The 15,021-nt window shown below is 54.1% G+C and overlaps 1 protein-coding gene across 4 annotated transcripts in view; it reads left to right on the top strand.

Moving 5' to 3' along the window:
• NDUFA10 (NADH:ubiquinone oxidoreductase subunit A10) overlaps positions 1–14,059 on the top strand; it is a 49,719-nt gene extending 35,660 nt beyond the window's left edge. For all 4 annotated transcript variants that reach the window (XM_036857920.1, XM_036857921.1, XM_036857924.1 and 1 more), the window contains one exon: positions 13,624–14,059. In XM_036857920.1, coding sequence (XP_036713815.1) covers positions 13,624–13,692 — 69 coding nt within the window. In that variant the 3' untranslated portion in view covers positions 13,693–14,059. The remainder of the gene's footprint in view (positions 1–13,623) is intronic.
• The last annotated feature ends 962 nt before the right edge of the window (positions 14,060–15,021 follow it).

Here is a 15,021-nt window from a genome sequence, read left to right as displayed (position 1 = left end):
CAGAGTTCAACCCACGTTGTTCAGGGGTCAACTGTATCACCCTGATTAATATAATAAGGGTAATAAACTTAGTAGAAACACACTTCATGATTTCATAAGAAGCTCGAAGTGCACTTGCCCTGTGCTTACGGAGATGCTTGGGAAGCTTGAGGAGGGTGGTGTTCTCATAATACATCCATTGTATCGCATGCATATTTTATAGTGGATATGGAACTTGTTGATACTTTGTGGCTGGAAATTATTGGCTAACACTTCTAATTCTTGGAAAAAGAAGTCATGCAATGACCTTTTGTGTTTTTTTTTTTCTTTAAACACAGAAAAAGTAAACCAAAACTTATTCATATGCATATGGGGAATTACAAAATAAGTAGGTGGTAAATGGCTAAAATTAGACGCTTACATGGTTAACTTCAGAAGGGAAAGGGAGGGGCAACAAGAAGCTTGCATCAGAAGAACAATTTTGTTTCTAGGGGAACAAACGGGAGGTAAGAAAATTTGTGACACTAATTGTTTATGCAGGTGCAAGTGGTATTTTCCATATGTTCATGGCCATAAACACCCCAGCAATAAGAATTTATGACAGTTTCTTCTTTTTTAAAATTAATTAATTAATTAATTAATTAATTAATTTATGGCTGTATTGGGTCTTTGTTGCTGCGCACGGGCTTTCTCTAGTTGTGGCGAGCAGGGGCTACTCTTTGTTGTGGTGCGTGGGCTTCTTGTTGTGGAGCACAGGCTCTAGGTGTGCGGGCTTCAGTAGTTGCAGCACTCGGGCTCTGTAGCTGTGGCTTGTGGGCCCTAGAGCGCAGGCTCAGTAGTTGTGATGCACGGGCTTAGTTGCTCCGCGGCATGTGGGATCCTTCCGGACCAGGGCTCGAACCTGTGTCCCATGCATTGGCAGGTGGATTCTTAACCACTGCGCCACCAGGGAAGTCCCTTTATGACAGTTTCTTCCCCAGAAGTGTCTGCTTCCTTTTGTTTTTTTTAATGAAATATTATGGTCTCCTTTTCTCTTTCAGGAACTTTCTACTCTTTCTGTCTTTGGTGTTTTAGAGTTTAACCAAGATAGGTCTAGATTTAAATTTCTTTTTTGTTATGTGGGTACTTTCAGATTTGTTGGTAGGATCTTATTCCTTGCTTCTGTTTTCAGTTTCTTCTCTTGCTTTAAACGTCTTAAATGTAGTCACTATCTGCTATGTGTGATCTCAGGGCTGGAGGCCTGTCTGACTCTGTTGTTTATTGTTTCCTCTGATTCTTACCCATGGTCGCTTATTTCCTTCTGCATTTTGGAGACTGGACACTGAGTTCATGCTTCGTGGGTATTTATCCCTGGGCCCCTCCTCAGTACAGGATGCCCAGGGACGTTTGATTTCAGGTGAACCCAGACTCTCTCGGTGTAAGCACGCCCCAAATATTTCGTTCGCGGGGCATCCTGTGTTGTTTGCTGACGCTGACAGCCTTGCTCCTGGAAGGACTGTTGCCGCCTCCAGGCCCTGAGATTCAGGAGGAGCCGGGATTTCAGCTTCCTTTGCTGCCTGTGGGAGTCCAGGCCCCGGATGGTGAGGATTGGAACCCCCCACTTGTGTGAGGACAGGCTGAGGGTGTGAATTCTTAAGACGCCCGCTGAGACCCCCTTGCCGTCAGGGCGCTTTCTTCCCTCCCGCCTTCCCCTGAGGGTGCGCCCTCGGAGCTGCGCCTACGTGCAGAGGGGCGTCACAGGTGTCCCCCTGCACGGGCGCCGCTTTGCCGTGCCTCCCAGCGGCTCTGCAGATGCCCCGGGGCAGCGGAGGCTGCAGCTCTCCCTCTGGTTTCCAGCTCGCTCTTCATTTCAGCCCCTTGTGATTTCTCGCAGAGCCCATCAGTGCATTTAAAAGCATTTCTAGAGGTTTTATATCAAGAGGTGTTGCAGGGTATCAGGCTGTTGTTTTGCTGGAAATGGAAGGCGTCTGTTTCTCTGTATGATCTGAAAGCTGATTTGGTGCTGGTTCTTCTCATGTCCCTTCCACAGAGGGTCCAAGTGGGGAGCCCTGTGTCTCCCTTCGCTCAGTATGTATTTGCTCAGTGAACCCCCGGGGTGGAGAAATCTTTCAGTCCCCAGCGTTGAAGGTGTAGGAGGGAAACGCAGAGGATAAAAGGCTTGTGCGGTGGTGGGAGGGTTCTGTCCGGGAGAGCTATTCGGGCGTCTGGAGAGCACTGAGTGGTACGAGGGATGGCGGCTCCCCCCGCACACGTGCTGCTGAGCCTGGCGTTGCAGACACGCCCCAGCGGGGTCGCCTCAGGCCGCGTTCTGCATCGAGTCACTTGCCACTCAGCAAGTGCTTGCGTTCTGTTGCAGGCGCTGTCCTGAGCGCTGGGGATATTGGGGAATAAGACAGAGCAGGGGGAGGAATGAGCCAGTGATCACCAGATACGTGGGGGGCCCCGGAGCGCTGTGGGGCGGAAGTAAAGCCGTCTCGGGTGGGAGCTGTTTTGTAGAGAGAGGCCTTGGGTACCAGAAGGCGTGGGTGTCCCGGCTGCACGTGCGGGGAGGCGGCGGGGTTGGGAGGTAGAGGCAGGCTTGGCACGTTCTAGGAAAAGAAGAGTGCACGTGGTGAAGTGGAGGGGCAGGCAGAGCGCAGGTGAGCTGAGAAGGTAGCAGGGCACGCGCAGCGAGGGCCCGTGGGCCGTGGTGTGAGGACTTTGGTTGAAGTCGCAGGGAAGCTGTGGCCCGTTGGCGTGCTCTGAGTGATAGAATCCGAAGCTCGTGTTAGGAGGATGGCGCTGTGTGCCGTGTTGGATGTTGACTGGGGCACAGGTGGAGGCGGGGAAGCAGAGCTTCAGGCTGTGGGTGAGAGGCGACGGGGGCATGGCTGTGACCAGGACAAGCTCGCCTTCCTTCCTCGCAGCTGCTGTCTCCCGGGGCAACCTCGCCGTTCCCTGTGCAGCCAGATTTGTTCTTACTCCCTAGGTTTTCAAAACTAAACTATTGTTGAAGGATTCAAACGAAAGAGGGTCCACAGGGGAAGGGCTGTGACTGCGGGACAGGAGAGCGGGCACCTGAGGTCCCTGCGATGGACGTGGGTGTTGGTCTTACGACTTTCAGACTCACATGTATGGTCCTAGGAAGAGAGTGGGGAGCAGTGTAGACCACACCTGGGTGTGCTCTGAACTGGATGCTGGTGGCAGTGGGGGCGATATGGGGGCGCAGGGGATTCCTAAGAGGGGGAGTTGCTTGTGGCAACAGTGGCCTTTCGTTGCAGACCGTCAGGCATACTGGTTTATGGATATCTTTCCTTTAGAGGCTGGACAGACTCAGGGGCACCGGGGCCTGAGCTGGGAAGTGTCCAGGTCACAGGGTCCAGACAACTCATTTTGCTTCTTGGGCTTTTGTAATTTTTTCTTTGGCTTGCCCTTGTGTAGTTTTTAGGGCCACGCTGACATTTGGGCACGCGGTCTGCATCACTTATGCCCCGACAGGTGGCCCATATCCTGGGAAGGGGCCTGTTTCTCCGGAACTTCTTCATGGGGCCTCTCAGCTCTTACAGCCCCGGAGTTGGGCGCCTGGTTTCTGGCTCTGCAGCGTGCAGCGTGATATGTTTCCATGGTGGCCACACTTGTCACACCGCAGAGCCAGGAAGAGGCCCTGGGCGCTCCCCTGTCCTGTGTATTCGTCCGGTGCCCATTTGTTGCACTCTCAGTGCCAGACGCTGCTCTAAGGACACAGAGCTCTGGAGAGTCACCGACCAGCGGGAGCGACAGACACGTGGACACAGGATGCGACGCGGTTCCTGCTGGGGGCCGACGGGGGAGAGGGCTTCACGGCGGTGGCCCGGGCGTTGGGATTACAGGACGAGGGATGAGCCGAGTCGCCGGGGGCCTGGGGGCCTGGGTCTCCTCCGAGAGGAGCAGCGTCGTGAAGGCTGAGGCCGCCGGGACGGGGCTGCCGCGGGCGGAGCGGCTGGTGTGGTGGCTCCGGGGCGCGTGTTCGTGAAGGGAAGGGGGAGCGCTGAGGACTGAGAACCGAGGCCGGTCCCGGGGGCTCCGGGCGCTCGGGGATGCAGAATCTCGCTGCAGGGAGAGGGCTTTGGGGGGCCCCCTGGGGTGAGCTGCGGGCTTTGTTCGGAATCACTGGCCGCAAGCAGCCCTGTGGGGAGAACCTGAGAGGCGAGGCAAGGGGGTGAGGCTCGGGGCCAGCTCAGGGCGACGCTGGTAGGAGGCGCTGTGCGGGCGGAAGCAGGCTGGAGGGCGGGTCGGGAAGGCGTCTCCCCACTGTGCCCGTGTGGGCGGGCCCCGCGCTGTGCCCACAGGACGGCACAACGCTTCTCGTCGCCGCTTGTAGGCAAGGCTCCGCGGCTCCGGGAGGGCAGGTGAGGCCACGGCGTCTGTCCATGGCAGGCAGCCCTTCACGCCCAGCTCCCGGGCGGGGTGCGGGGCCTCCCGTGCAGACCGGGCTCGCGGCATAGCTCACGTGTCAGCGCTGCCCCTTCAGCTGTGTTGTGGCCCTGGGGCCTCCACTAGTGTGGAGCGACCTTTTCAGGAGAGAAAGGATCTCGGGTTTTCATAGGAACAGAAGGACTTTTAACGTCGGTTTGGTTTTGTTTGGTTGATCCGGTGGCCTGGGCGTTTGGCTCAGTCCTGTGGCTGGACTGGCTGGGGTCCTGCTGGCCTTCAGCCTCCCATCTGGTCTCCAGGGACTGCCCGGGGATCTCAGAGGGGCCTGAGTACCTGGAACCTGAGAAGCATTTGTCAATGCATTTTCCAATCACACAGCCCCTCCGATTTTGTATTTGGAAGTGACCCTATAGACAGATTCATATAAATACCGAATGTGTGCATGAGCGCCTGCTAATTTTTTTAAGTCATTTTTCAGGCACTGTGCCAGGTCACTTTTTATTACTGTGCAGCCCTCCCTCGGGGTAGACAAACTGTGACTCAGTCTCCACTTTACCGACTCCATCTCTTTCCAATTTAAGGAGGCCAGATGCTATTAAGATACTGTGTTCCTTCCATGAATCCGATCTTGTCCAAGACAGTTAGTTGCTAGGACAACAGGATCTTCGGTTTTCTCTCCTGCTATTTTTATTTCTTTACTATCTCAGGTTACTATTTTCATTTTCCGTATCAAGTTCTTCTTTACCATTTTTTAAAATAGAGATGTTTAATAACTTTAATATGTTAACACTGTATGTTCTTGCCTTTACGAAGTTCACCTTAATAAAGACAAACTTGCAATAAACAGAAAAGCCTTCGGATCAATGTATCTAAACCTGCCGAAGAAGAAAGGTACAGACTTGGTCGTTTCATGTTTCCTCTCGATGTTCAACCCTTAGTTAGAACTTAATTTGGTGTCTGTCTTTTATGTTAACATACAAATTCTCAGTTTAGAAGTCGTTTAACGTGAAAGTAGGTGCTAAATGTCTTCAGTCTGTCCTTCATTAGTTGTGGCTGGAAGAGGCATGCACCCCTCTGCCCTCACTGCGTGCTCCATGGAAAGCTCATGGTTGAAGTTCAGTGTTCATCTCCATGTCCCATTATTTATATTTCTGCGTACAGAAAATAATGTATGTCCCTTGGAGAAGAAAGTTAGTATATAAAGGTAGACTTTTTACCAGGTGCACCGATTTGTGTGCAGTTGCAGGTTTTCACAGGGACCTGCTGGTGCGAAATGATAGGGTAGCGTTTCACACGCACCCTGACCCACCAGGGGTGCCTGGACTTTGCGTGTGTCCAGTCATTACTTTGGTTTTAGAATTTTTAGGATACATCCTGCTTTCAGGTATTTGAACGAGCGCTTGAGTTAGGAGCTTTTCTTTTTCACAGTTAATATGAGTTAAATGGGATTAAGACATTTAAAGTATATGATGTTATGACGCTTGTGGCGTGAAGACAGGACCTCAGTGTGGATGTATTTGTAATAGGCTGTGGTGTTCGTGTGCTAAAAATAGGAGGCACTTATTTTTAAAATAAAAAGATTGTTTTTGAAAATGGACTTTGATAAAATAAGATTTTTTGGAAGTTGATTTCATTTTTTTATACTTGATTTATGTTTAATGGTAATGGAAAATTGGGGAAATTGTATATCAAAGAAGTGACTTTAATAAATAATTTCTCTGGTGCTCTTCTTTAAAATTAATGAGAAATTCTTAGCAGGGCTCATCAGCATTTGTGTGTAATAATGAGTAACAGGGGTGGGAAATTGGAATCCCCGCGCCACCCCACAATTATTTAGTAGTTTTCAGCTCCTTGGTGCGTCTAGAGGGAGCAGAGTCAATAGTACCTAATATTACCATTTATTGCTCCAGCGGAGTGAAGCAGATCCAGAAGAGGCAAGGCGTTATTCCATCCTTTTTAAAAAAATTCACCTTTTTACAGTAATACAACACAGGATTTGATGCTAGAATTACTACATATATTTAATCCTCCAGGAAAACTCTTTCAACCAGGAAACCCCGAGCATCATTGACTGTCCCTGAGGTGATGCTAAGAAATGACAGTGCCCCCCGCTCCCCGGGTAGTTCTTTGAGGCACACGTAAAAGGGCAGGAAAAGCGGGGCAGCCGGCCTTCCCCGGGCAGGGTGGTTGTGGACTGGACCCTGACATGCGTCCTGCAGTCTCACAGCGGCGGAGCTCAGTGTGTACCGGCGGACAGGAGGGGAAAGCTCCGCACGGTGCAGGGACTTCACACGTTAACGGCGCACGGAGACGTGCCATTTAACGCAGCGGATATCTGCAGGGGGTGGTGGGCAAGACGTTCCTGGATTCGAGGGTCAGAGCATCTGGGCTCGGGTGTCAGCCTGCCCCTTCTCTCCCGCTGACCTCGAGCGCATCACTTAACATCTTCTACCTCGGAGACAGTGCCTGCCTGCTGACCTCACGTGTCCGATCCCAAGGCGGTGCTGGGAATGGGACTGGTAGGCAGGCCGCCCTCTAGGATCCAGGTCCATCTTGATGGCGGCGGGCGTCACCAAGGTGGGTGCCCAGAGGATGGGACGGTGGACTCGGGAGTTCCCAGGAGTGGTGCTGGCTCCCTCAGCTTGAGCAGAGGTGTCGTGGAGGAGCGGGCCTCGTTTAGGGCAGACGTTCAGGAGGAAGAGGTAGGTGCTCAGGAGGGCACTCCAGGAAGGGCAGCCAGCTCGGGCAGCGAGTGCCGGGGGTAGCGGCTCAGCCGCAGGTCCAGGGGGGTCGCTTGTGGGCCCGTGAGGACCCTCGATTTGTCTGATGGGGGCTGAGCAGGGTAGGTCTGGTCGGCTTTCTCCCGAACGGTGTTTCCAAGGGCGTCGAGTCATCAGACTCACTGAATGTTCTTTCCTACCGAATTGTGAGTTTTCATAAAGCGGCAGTCTTCTTACGGGACTTCTTTCCTGGGAGTGATTCTCTAACTGGTAGATAACTGCGTGGGGTAGCAGCTGGGGCTGGGAGAGTGAGACATTGTCTGGGCAGAAAGCGAAGTAGCGGCACAGAGGCGGTCATCCATCGAAGGGGGCGCGCCCGTGACGTGTGTGCTGTCTGCCGGGTCAGGGCGAGGCGCTCCAGCTGAGGGACCTGCTGCGCCTGCCTCGCTCACATTTCAGCCCTGCGGCAGCGTCTTACTCCCTCTGTCCCTGGCTTCTGTGGGTTAGTCGGTTGTTTTCCGTGGTTCCGTTTTATTCCCTCCGTCGACCTATCAGCTGCACCTCTTTATCTCATCGTTAGTGACTGCTGTGAGGTGTGCAGTGCACACCTTTACCTTGTCACGGTCCCCCAGAAAGCCATCATCGGGCCACGTCACACGTGATGTGAGCCCCTCGCAGTGGGCTTCTCTCCCCCCTTCTGTCCTCTGTGCTGTTACGCTTGTGTGTTTCACTTCCACACGTTAGGAGCCTCAGGATATACTGTTACTACTATGGGTTTAAACAGTTCATTAGAGCTTTTTCTTCAGTCTTTCCTCCTTCCTGCCCTTCCTCCTGCAGCTGTCGTTCCTGCTGTGCTCCGTTCCTTCGTGTAGGTCCAGGTTTCATCTGGCTGAGTAGCCCCCTTTAATAGCTGACGTCATAGCACAGGCCTGCTAGTGATGACTTCTATTAGCTGTTGTTTAGAAATATATTTATTTCCATTTCATTTTGATAGATTTTTCATTCATCATAGAATTCTGGGTTGACAGTTGTTTTCTGCCAACACTGAAGATACTCCATAGATACCTGGCTTGCACAGTTTCTGATGAGAAATCTGAAGTTATTCTTATCTTTGGCCCTTGTACCTAATAGAACTTTTTTCTCTGGCTGCTTTTAAGACTTTCCTTTACTCTCTTTATCACTGGTTTTCAGTAATTTAATTATTATGTGCTTCTGTGGTTTTCTCTCTGTTTGTCCTGCTTGGGGTTTATTGAGTTTCTTGGATGTGAGGGTTTCTAGTTTGCCTATCATTTGCAAAATGTTTGGTCGTTATTTCTTCAGATTGTTTTCCTCCCCCATCGAGGACTCTGAGGACACACATGCTGGATGACTTGATCCTGTCCCACAGGTCACTAAGAGTCTGTCCATTTGTCTTTGGCCTTTTTCTCTCTGTGTTTTGTTTGGGATAGTTTCTGTTGCTCCGTCTTCAAGTTCACTGCTGTTTTCTTCTGCGGTTACATGTAATACGCTATTAATTCATTGTGTTAGTTTGGGTCCCCCGAGAAACAGAAGCCAAGATGGGGTTAAGCACTGCTGAGGTTTTGGAGGGAAGCCCCTGTGAAGGATGCAGGGACAAGACCCGAGGTGGAAGGGGTCTGGCCCTGTGACAGGGGAGGGCAGGGGAGGAGACTGGGGAGGAACAGTCCAGGAAGGGTCTGGCCAGGCCAACGGGGCGTCCTAGAGCCAAAGGCTCCTGCTGAAAGAGGCCCACGGCCCACGGATAGGCTGCCATGGAACCTCTGCTGCTCTTGGTCGTGGGCTGAGCCCCTTACGTGGGAAGTGTGGCCTCGGCGTGAACAGGGTAGTGGGCCCAGAGGGCCAGCACCTGGGCCCTCGGCCACTTGGGCCTCCTCGCAGCAGGACATCTGAGCAGCACGTTTGCGTGGCTGCCACACCTACCCAGTGGAATTTTTATTTCGGGAATCCTGGGTTTTTTTAAACTCTAGAAGTTCTTTTTATATTTTCCAGTTCTTTCATTATTTTCCTTTTCCATTTAATTTCTTGATTACGTTGAATATTTTTATAGCTGTTTTAATGTCCTTGTTTCCTAATCCATCATCTTTGTCATTTCCTTAGTCTGCTTGTTTTTTTTCCCCCTGGTTACAAGTTACATTTTTCTCTTTCAGGTGTCTAGAAAATTTCCATTGGTTGCCATAAATCATGAATTTTTATGTTTATGAGCGCTAGGTTTTGTTTCATTCTTTTGAAGAGTGTTAGGATCCTTTCTGGCAGGCAGTTAAGATCCTTGCAAGTCAGTTTAAGCTTTGGGGGCTGGATGTTTAGCCGTTTTGGTGGGTCTAGAGCGGCCTGTCTTCTCGGGAAGGGTTAGCCCGGCCCCTGGTGTGTCCCGGGGGTCTCAGTGCCCGTGTGTGCAGTGAGCGGCCCCTCTGCTCTGGCTGACGCAGCCCCAGGGCAGCTCTTGGACTGCTCACCCGGCGACACCCCGGGACGTCCTGTGCCTGGGGTGCTCTCCACCCGCCTCGGGCACACCGCCCCACGCACCCTGCCCGCTGCTCAGCCAGAGACCGAACGCGCTGGACTGACGGGGCTCTTTTCTGCCCAGGTCCTTCCCCCTAGCACTCAGCCCATGTCTGCCCAGTGCCACCAGCACACTCAGTTTGTCCAGTTTCCAGAGGCGTGTGGCCAGGGGTTGAGTCCAGGCCCTATTACTCCCTCGTGGCGGGAAGCTGCAGACGTTACCTGGCATGGGTTGGCCTCTCACCTGGGCCGTCCCTAGTGGTGGAACCGGAGGCCAGCTGAGGCGCCGCTGGAGGCCAAGGTGACTGAAGTCGCGGGCGTCAGGGAGCAGCTTTCCACGCACGGCGGCTCCAGCGGGACGGGTTCCACCCCATCTTGTCACCCTTGCTCCCCCTTCCTCCTGACCGTGTCCTCTTCCCCGCTGACCGGGTCGGTCAGGGAGGACTTCTCCATCCCCGCCACTCCTCCAGCACTTTCCACCTGCTACCATCCCACTTCCCAACTGGTTTATACATTCTGTGTAGTTTATAAGGTTAGAGAAGAAGGGACTTTTGTTCATGTCTCAAAGCAGCCAGGACACAGTGTATCAAATGTAGAAGGAATTCACAGTTTCCTCCAGGAGGATGAGTGCCTATATATTTCTCTTCTCAACTGGCTTTTGTCCAAGCAGCTGGCAGTTTAAGCCTGTGCCGGCATCTCTGAGCTGCGTGTGACAGCAGTGCCTGGGAGGAGCGGCCTCTGTGAGCTCGGACCTCTTGAGCCACTTCACGGCACCCATGCCTGTAGTGCGTAGAGATGGGCGCCTTTTTCTAAAATCAGAACTCACCCAGGGTTTAAAATGTCCTCACAGTCAAACTCAGCAGCATCACTTTGTTTCAGCCGCACCATGCTGAGCTCAGACCTACCGTGCCTGCGGCTCCCTGGCCTGACCCAGGACAAAACTGACTGCGGGCCCGCGTCCAGGAGTCACGCTCTTGTGCTGACGGTCGGACAAGGTGCCCGCGTCGGCTTCTGAGAGGTGCTTCCGCCAGGAGGTCCTGGGCCACTCCGTCCCCACAGGGCCACAGAGCGTGTTTTCTCAAGTGATGAATGTGGTGGATTGGGGTTGGGAGGTTGGAAGGTTGACTTAAAGGAGCAGATGCAGATATGAAGAGATGAAAAGGAAGAAGCTTTTTTTTGCATTCTCATTGTGAAAAATCCCAAATGGGAACCCTCCTGGGGTTCTCTGTTGGCTTAACTGCACTGAAAGGGAACCCTGAGGGTCTGGGGACCCTTGTCTGGGTATCAAAGGCCAGTTAGGTGCTGCCCCAAGAGGTCCAGAGAGCAGATTTTGTGATGCAGTTGATAGACGCTCGCTGCACTCAGCGGTTCCACATTCTGCGGGTTTTTATTCTCTGCTCTATGGTTTAAAATTTGGTTTGCAAAGAAGACAGCAGAGCCAAACTGTGGCCTCCCCGGCCCTTCCTCAGCAGGTGCTGGGGGCTGGCCCGGTGCCGGTTTGCTGGTGTCGGTGAAGCTTGAAAACCTTTCCGATGAAAAGAAATCACTTTCTGGTGTGATAAAAATTACGGAGTGATAAAAATTAAGATTGCTCTTTTCTTGCTACAGCAGTTGTGTATTCATAGCAGTTGGCTGGGAACGTCTTTGTGGACAGGGAGAGACCACACGGGGAGATGCACCCGCGGCTCCTGCTTTGTGGCCACTCTGCCCCGATCCTGGTTCTCGTTCTCAGAGGGTGGCCGCTCTCCCACGGCCTCAGCGCGGCCTCTCTCTCGTTGTACAGACACTCCCAGTGTCTCCGTCATAAAACGCAGAACATGCTGCATGAGTTTTCTGTAGCAGCTGTAACGAACGGCCACAGGCTGAGTGGGTGAGAAGGTGCCCGTGTCATTTTCCAGTCTGGGGGTCAGAGCACAAACCCAGGCGTGGCGCTGTGCTCCCACTGGGGCTCTGGGGAGCCTCTGCTTCTTTCCTTTCCAGCTTCTGGAGGCCCCTCGTGCCTTGGCTCCCGTCCCCGGTCAGGCTGACCTCTGCTTCTGCCGCCGCATCTCCTGATCTGACCCTCTCCCAGGACCCTCATGATGACCCTGGGCCCACCTGTCAGTCCAGGGCGGTCTCCCCGCCTCGAGGTCCCGGCTTACTCATGTCTGCACAGGCACAGGGTCTGGGGGTGAGGGCGTGGGAGTCTGTGGGGGGACTTTGCGATCTCAGTGCCCCCTGGGCACAGAGGCTCTGCTCACACCCCGTCTCCGCACACAGCGCCCCCTGCTCACAGGCTCCGGGCGTCTCCTCTCCTCGGTTCTCCCCGGCGCCGTCCTCGCTGCGATGGCGGCCCCTCCCTCGAGCTGCTGGGCGGTGGTTGTGCACCCGGGTCTCCAGCACAGCCCTGCCCTCTCGGCCACCGGCCCAGGTCCCTGCTGCCCGCTGGTGGTCTCCCCGCAGCGGCCCACGCGCGGCTCCCACTCTGCTTCGGAGCCGACCTGGGTGCTCGCCTCCCGGGGGAGCCACCCGCCTCTGCCCTGCTCCTGCTCCGCTGTGTTACCAGGCTCTCCTGAGCCCTTAAGGCCCGTGGAGGTCACTGAGACCCTAGCGCAGGGCGGCACCTGCAGCTCTTCTGGCCCAACGACCACCTTCTGCCGGAGAGCCTGTCGGAGGTGGAGAGCAGGGGTGCCGATCTCACTCCCGGGGTCCTCCTGCCACTCCTGTCTCCTGCTCCTGCAGTGGCCACACCAGGCGTCCCCACCCTCCCCACCCCCGGACTCTGCTGCTCCGTGTGCGCTCCCCACCGGCTCCCCCTTGGCGGGCACCCTGGACTGTCGTGCGCCACTGGCTCCCTTCCCAGTCTCCGCCCAAGAGGATGACTCCTGGGGGAGCCGGGTGTTTTCTTTTTTCCCCTGTTGTGTACCCAGGATGTTCCTGGCACCTGGACGAGACCTTGTGCCCAGAGGCTCCCAGGGCAGGAAGCTGCGGTCAGCCTGCACTTCTGTCCTCCCCACGTACAGGTCCCCGCTTCTCTCAGCGCCCTGCAGCTGCGCACGCCCACTGCAGGCCTGTGCGCCGGCCAGAGGGGACGCAGGCTCAGCGCCGGGATGGGTAGTGTGGCCGCGGGGAGTGTCCAGGCGGGGCCGTGTCTGGCCTCGGGGGTGACTGTGACCCCCCTCCTTGCACTGCAGCCTCTGCCTCCACCTCGGCGTGGCTGGTAATGAAGGCCCTCTGCCGATGAGAATCAAGGAAAGGCTGATTTCTTTTTTAAACTGCTTAGTACTTGTTCTTAAGGGCAAAGTGTGGAAGATTTTTGTGTGTAGTATGTAGTGTGTACGTATCTACTGTTGGACCACGTTAACTGGAAAGTAGGAAAAAGAAAACTCCGTGTTTTGTGCCCACTGTGTAACTGGATGAATCTCATCGTGCTTGCCTGTTCCCCGCCCGGCCTACGCAAGACTCCTCCTAGCCTGGCCTTCAGAGCCAGGCTTCCACGCTCCACGGTGGAGGCCGGCCCCGTGACGCTCCATCCCAGCCTGTGGGCCCCTCACCCTCGCCGCAGGCTCCCTTCCCCTGGGAGCCCTCCTGGCCGTGTGAGGGAGCCTCTGTGCCCCTCCAGGTCCACCCTGTGTCTGCCCTGCGCCCCTGGGGCCCCTGCCCCCGATTTGTGGTGGGGTCCATGGCAGGAGGTGCTGGCAGGAGACGGGCAGGTGGGGCAGAGAGAGGGGCTGAGACATCTCCCCTAGGTCAGTGCCACTTCTGCCCACGGCTCCATGGCCACCCTCCCGACAGCAGCGTGGACACTTGGGTTGGCCACTGGCATTTGTAGCACCCCCAGCAGCATGGAAGCTCCCGAGGGCAGGGTCGTGTTGTGCTTCATTCCGCAGGACCCCTCACCCTTAGAGCAGGACCACGAGAAGCAGGCCCCGCCGGCGCGGGGAGGTGAGGGATGGAGCGGAGGAAGCCGTTAGGTGAGCTGGGGGGACGGACGTACGCTGTAAACTGCTGGTGACCACGGCTTTCCCTCCCGCAGCTGCCGGGCCGCAGGTACAGCCCCGGGTACAACAAGGACGTGGGGGACAAGTGGATCTGGCTGAAGTGACGGCCGCCTCCGTGGAAGCTGCCTCGCGAGGATGAAGCTGCACCCAGGCCGCCTGACCCCCCTGGATGCCACGTAGCTTAAAATCGGGGGTGGGAGCGAATGATCCTGAAGTTGCGCAGTGGAAGAGACGGCCCAGCAAACAGCAGTCTGCCCTGCAGTGTAGTTACGGGGGTGGAAGGAGGCACCCCCATTTAAGGGGGGGCCCTCCAGCTTTATTCTGGGATAATGATCACTGGGGAGAAACAGTCTGCTGTGAAAGAGCAGGTATCACTTGGAGAATCTCATTTCATCACAGTCGTGCTCTGTGTCAGGCAGGTTTTGTACATTGTGTGTTCAGACTTCAAGAAATAAAACCGTTTCTATGGCACTTCTCTCCATTATACATCTGCCCACACACACGCATACGTGTCACATACGTGTGTATGCACACACGCTTACCGTTAGCCAACAGTTTGCTTTGATGTGGTTTGGTTTGATCAAGACATATATTAGGATTGAAGAGTTTTTCTGAAGCATTTCTTCTTTTTGTTTTAGAATGTAACTACTACATTAGAGAAAAAGGAAAAAAGCAAAGAGGAAATACCAAAAAGAGGAAGCAATTACCCTAGATTTATAGAGCAGAGTATTTGTTGTGAAAGAGATTTTGGAAGTCTCCTGTGATGACCATCATCAGCTGGTCTTGTGACCCCTTCCTCTGAGGGGAGATTCAAGCACAGAATGTCAATGGGATAAAACAAAAGCAAAACAATATACTCTCTTTATTACCTAAAAATCAAGCTGTCGATCAAAAACGAGTCACGTGAGAGAAAATCACACTTGTTTATTCACCTCAGTTGAAACTTAGGAAACAAAAGTAAGATTTCCTGAAGGCCAATTGTTGAGGTCCGCGTTTTAGTTCCGGAGTTAAGCTGTAGGTTGTGAATCCTGTTAAATTGGGTTTTCTACCGTGGAACCCCACTGTGTTCAGCATGGTCACTCCGAGCCGCACGTGTCCATTTAAATGTAAATGAATTAAAATTCACTTCCTCAGTTGCACTGGCCACAGCGCAGGTGCTCGGAAGCCACGTGGCCAGTGGCTTCCGTCCCGGACGGCGCAGGCGAGACGGCGCCCTCACCGTGGAAGGTGCCCTCGGGTGCGGCTGTGTTAGAGCCCCCCCTGGCCCTGCGCCATCCTTCCTTTCCCTCCCTCCCTCCCCTCGCCCGTCTCTCCCTCTCTCTCTCTTTGGATTTTAAGAACTGAACGTAAAGCTTCCCAGCAGTTTCCGAGTTGGAGTCCGGATTTAAGTGGGCGACATTTTGCATTTCACTAAAACACGAAGCGCTTTCACC

This window comes from Balaenoptera musculus, chromosome 7 (genome assembly GCF_009873245.2).
Source record: "Balaenoptera musculus isolate JJ_BM4_2016_0621 chromosome 7, mBalMus1.pri.v3, whole genome shotgun sequence".
Classification (NCBI taxonomy): Eukaryota; Metazoa; Chordata; class Mammalia; order Artiodactyla; family Balaenopteridae; genus Balaenoptera; species Balaenoptera musculus.
The sequence above is the reverse complement of the archived record's forward strand: the minus strand, read 5'-3'. Positions and strand labels throughout refer to the sequence as shown.